Source organism: Oculina patagonica, chromosome 1 (assembly GCF_052425735.1).
Source record: "Oculina patagonica isolate OP01 chromosome 1, crgOcupat, whole genome shotgun sequence".
NCBI classification, from domain to species: Eukaryota; Metazoa; Cnidaria; class Anthozoa; order Scleractinia; family Oculinidae; genus Oculina; species Oculina patagonica.
Genome location: NC_135758.1, coordinates 7044785 through 7049579, shown reverse-complemented (window position 1 = coordinate 7049579; position 4795 = coordinate 7044785). Strand labels below are relative to the sequence as shown.

Here is a 4795-nt window from a genome sequence, read left to right as displayed (position 1 = left end):
GACAGGTCTGACCCAGTCCCCGCGAGTGGGTGGCTTGGTCATGGTTGCATTGGAGGGAGGAGTAGGAGATAAAATAATTTTTTAACAGATATAGAAATTCACTTTAATAAATATTAAAAATATTCAAATGCCTCTAAAGTAATATTATTCATATTTTCTAGCATTTTTGCGTAATTTTAGATTACCATTAGCCAGTTTTGTAGCTCGTAAATTGTTTTCTAAGCAGTGAACAATTTTATTCCCTACCCCGCCGTAGATGAAAATGATCCGTTTTCTTTCTATTGTGAAGAATTCTTTAGAGCGCATGTCATTGTTTCTTCAATATGGCGGACGAAGTGGTTGATCTCGAAGTTGCTCGCCAAAAAATGCGACAATGGCGCGATGAACCTCTTCGAAACAGCGAAGAAGTCACCGAGCTTGGCGAATGTCTTATTTTAGAGCACGGGAACAAACTCGGGGACGAACTGTGGACGATTTACGAGCAGGTTTTCTTGGCTTCGATCGACTGTCGAAAAATGGATTTAGCCACCATGTGTTTGAGGGAACTTAAAACACAATTTCCCAAGAGCATACGAGTGGAGAAACTGAATGCAATGCGCCTGGAAGCGTTTGACAAGTACGAAGAAGCCGAGCAGATTTACGAGAAGATTTTGGATGCAGAACCAGCGAATGCTGTTGTCCGTAAACGGCTGGTTGCCATCTTGAAAGCACAAAACCGAGTCGGGGAAGCGATCAAAGAGCTCAATGAATATTTGAAAAAGTTCATGAGCGATCAAGAAGCGTGGACGGAGTTGGCAGAGCTCTATATTTCGCAGCAGGATCACAAAAAGGCGAAATTCTGCATGGAAGAGCTAATACTGATGAATCCACACAATCACTTGTTTCACCAAAGGTATGCTGAGATCCTCTACACCCTCGGAGGGAACGAAAACGTGGAAAAGGCCAGGAAATATTTCGCACAAGCTCTCAAACTTGACAATAACAACATGAGAGCTTTGTTCGGATTTTTCCTGGCCTCAGCCCATTTGGCAAATTCCTCCAAAGATGCTAAAATCAAGAAGGAAAATTCAAAATTTGCTGCCTGGTCGGCTACGCAGATCAACGAGAGATACCAAAGTGTCAGTCAAGCACAAGAGGAGGAGAATCTATCAGAACTAGAGAACATGTTGGATTCTCTACAGATTGCTATTCCTCAGAATATATCTTCACAGAGACTTGGTGAAAATTAACACTTCATGCATGCCTAAATGTACATTGTACAGTACAAGCAACATTTTATACTTTTCAGATGTGCATTGTGCACATAATTATATGCAAACCTAAGAATACAGAGTTGCATTTCAGGGTTATGGGTACTTTGAGAAGCTCAGAGTCTTTGATAATGTAAGAGATGTAACTTAATTAAGCAAGGCAACACCAAAAAGTTCCAAATTTAGTGTCCTCGTTACTTTCAGAGCAGCCTTTTTCTATTGCTAGTGTCAGAGGGTTGCAAATTTCAGGGGGTTGATAGGGCATATTGTTTTAAAAATACTGGTATCCATCGTTTCTCCTAACAAGTCATAACAATATTGCCTTTGAGGTTGCCCTTTTTAGGGAGAGAGGGTTTTATGATGTGTTCAGAGGGCTATAATATGAGAGCTTAGGGCATTCTTGTGGTTCTGCAGCATAATTTAGCAACTGATTTTCTTTGAATTATTGCCACAATATTTACATGTTCTAGTGAAACTCCTTGCAGGATTCAAGAGAGATCTTCTCTGATTTGAAAATCTCCAGAAAAATAACTTTCTGGGTTCTTGTATGTACATGTTGACAGGTCTGTGTGTTGAAAAAGGAGTGCAATAGAATGATTTCGCAGAAGAATACCTGAGTACTGAACATTTTGCATTCAGTTGTTCAGTGGCTCTTAAGCCTAAGCATCACTTAGAAGAAGGGTGGTACACTACCCCCCTCCAAATTATTTTTTCCTTAGTGGACATTTGGCCACCAACTGCTCAAGTTTGGTCACCAGTGAAAAATTGTAGGCGCTAAATTAAGCTCACGCTTTCAGTTCTTCTCAATTTTAGTCGACAGCTTCAAAATTTAAGTCACCATGGTGACTAAAATGGTCTCATCCTCGGAGACCCAGGGGCAGTTAGTGGGGGCGACGGGCAGCTTATCGGGACAACGGGATTTTCGGGCGAAAGTTTACAACATAGAGCGTAACAGCCCCTGGGCACTTTGTCTTACCGAACCAGTTCCAGAAGCGTTTGAACTCCTTCCTCCTGATTGGCCACAAAAATATTTTTGTGGCCAATCAGCGACGAGGACCGGCCAGGAGACTCTGATGTCTTCTTACGCGAAGTTGTTTTCCTCTTAGACTCGTCGTGGATGCTCTGCCCATCAATCGGATGCTATTACATGGAGAGTCTCAGAAAAAAATAAGCCTTAGACGACTGCCAGTTCTACACTGTTAGTTGCGCGCTTTTTAATAGTTATTCGAGTAAACAACAATTCTTATTATTTTTCTCGGTCGTTGCCCGACTTCTGGAACTTGCCACGGTGTGGGTACTTCACTGCACGGGCCACGCGTTAGCGAAGATATCGCTGTCGTCACCTATTGTTATTTTGTTGCCAGCTTGACAGTTAAAACAAAGGGTTTTTGTTTAATTTGTTGGATACTTAAATAACAAAAACAAAACTTATAAACAAGAAGTGCTCGCGTAAAGCTTTAAAAACTTTTGGTTTCCTTGCGCTATGCTACAGTTAACATATTCCCAGGCCTCGTTGTTTTGTTTTTGTGTTGCTTTTTAAACTGAGACCCACGTAGTATCATCCGATGGACGGGCTTAACAATGACGACGAGTCTATGAGGAAAACAACTTCATGTAAGAAGACATCAGAGTCGCTCTTCTGGTCAACCTCGCTGATTGGCCACAAAAATATTTTTGTGGCCAATCAAGAGGAAGGAGTTCAAACGCTTCTGGAACTGGTTTGGTAAGACAAAGTGCCCAGGGGCTGTTACGCTCTATGTTGTAAACTTTCGCCCGAAAATCCCGTTGTCCTGATAAGCTGCACGTCGCCCCCACTAACTGCCCCTGGGTCTCCGAGGATGAAATGGTCTTAACTTGGAGGGTTGATTACAGTATATACAGAGTAGCTTTTTTGGAATGACAATCAAAAGTTCAAAAAATGAAATTGCGCAGATTAAAAGTGTGTTAAATATTTTAGCTTGACATTGTCAAAATTACCATTCCATGGAAATTTTGACGACTGTAAATTGTCAAGCCACAGTTTCAGCTTAGGAGCATTCGTGTATGTATATACCCTCAAAAGAAGTCGTCCTGTGTTTGGCAGTAGTTAAGTTGCCACCCTACCAATCATTGTATAATAATATTCCTAAATGATTATTATAAACAATGTTCAAATTAAATGGTTTGTTACCAACTTTTTTCAATTTCCATATATAACGTAAACAAGCTTAATTCCAATTGAGAATCATAACAACTGGTGTACTTTCCTTAATTCTTTAATACTGATAACCTACAACAATCAATTTGTATTTCATGACAAATTAAACCAGTAATGTTGTAAGAATAAACATTGAGTTGAATCATGGAAAACAATGTTAAGGCTACAAGCCACTTCAGTTTAATGTGTCAGAGCCCTTTTGGAGATAAGGTCCTGTTGATTTCAAGTAGAAAGGTTTGACTAAAAGCCATATTCTCCTAAATAATTGAATTTATAAAACTGTATAAAGAACAAAGAAAATTTGCCGGTACATCAAGATGGTGTACTGCTCAGCAAATTATAAACTTGTTAATATACAGTACGTAACTAATTCCGTTGTTTGTGACCTTGTCGGAAAACAAGTTTGATTTTTAAATCACACTGCTGTACATGCATACACTGTACATACATACATAGCCTGCAAGCAGCTGGCCCGCTAGTCTTTGTTTTGAATTTTGTTTTAGGGGGAAGTCACAAGTTATCGGGGGTAACGCATGTCTCCATCAAACATCAGTTTACAATGGATCCATTACAAAGATTCGTAAGTATGCTTATCAGCCTAGTGAGTTACTGAACCTATTTTTTGTTGCCTAAGGATTTTGTCAGTGATACGTTGCATAATGGCCAGCATCTTGCTGTACTTGTATATTGGAAAATCTTCATTTTAAAATGGTATGGTTCATTTTGGCAATCAAAGATACTAAATCAACTAGAATTGTGTCAAGCAGATTGACAGAATGCTAGAAAAAACCTGCTACATGCATGCATTAGCATCTCATCCAGAAGGAGACTAACAATACTTCAAATCCGGCTCCAAATTTACTTTTTTTTATTAAAAGATGTGGGATGTAGTGTAACAACATTATTTACTGTAAAAGCTGTGTTACGCCCCTTCCCCTCCCCCCACTCCGAAAAAACGGTATTTATCCACCACTCGTACAGTCTTGAAATTGTTCCCCGGTGTAGGTGGGGGGGGGGGGTACTCCCCCGGGTCGAGATTTTGTACTCCCGATCTAGAACGGGGTATGATTTTTCGAACGTACGGAAAGAGGGGTGCTAAAAATTGAGTATTGTGTGCACTATCAACGCTGTATTCTACAAATTATTTGACAAATCCACTAGCCAATTTACTTCCCCGTTAACGCAAAAATGTGCGCTGTGTACAAACGTTTATTTTTTTCCACTTTGAATCATTTGGCGAAAGTTCAGCGCGAGAAATCCTTGCCTTGTTACAAAGCGTCCCGCTCCATAATGCTGTTTGTTGCGTGACATTCGCCTTGCGTGTCTGCGTGTTTACACACGCATCGAG

The 4795-nt window shown here is 40.3% G+C and overlaps 1 protein-coding gene across 1 annotated transcript; it reads left to right on the top strand.

The window, feature by feature from the left end:
* Positions 1-318: 318 nt before the first annotated feature.
* LOC144653742 (ER membrane protein complex subunit 2-like) lies at positions 319-3423 on the top strand. Its single transcript, XM_078513828.1, has one exon. The coding sequence runs from the start codon at positions 324-326 to the stop codon at positions 1227-1229; it is 906 nt and encodes a 301-aa protein (XP_078369954.1). The 5' UTR covers positions 319-323; the 3' UTR covers positions 1230-3423.
* Positions 3424-4795: the final 1372 nt, after the last annotated feature.

What these genes read in the sequence shown, in the direction of transcription:
- LOC144653742 (XM_078513828.1), top strand. Translation starts at nt 324, where the DNA reads ATGGCGGACGAAGTGGTTGATCTCGAAGTTGCTCGCCAAAAAATGCGA.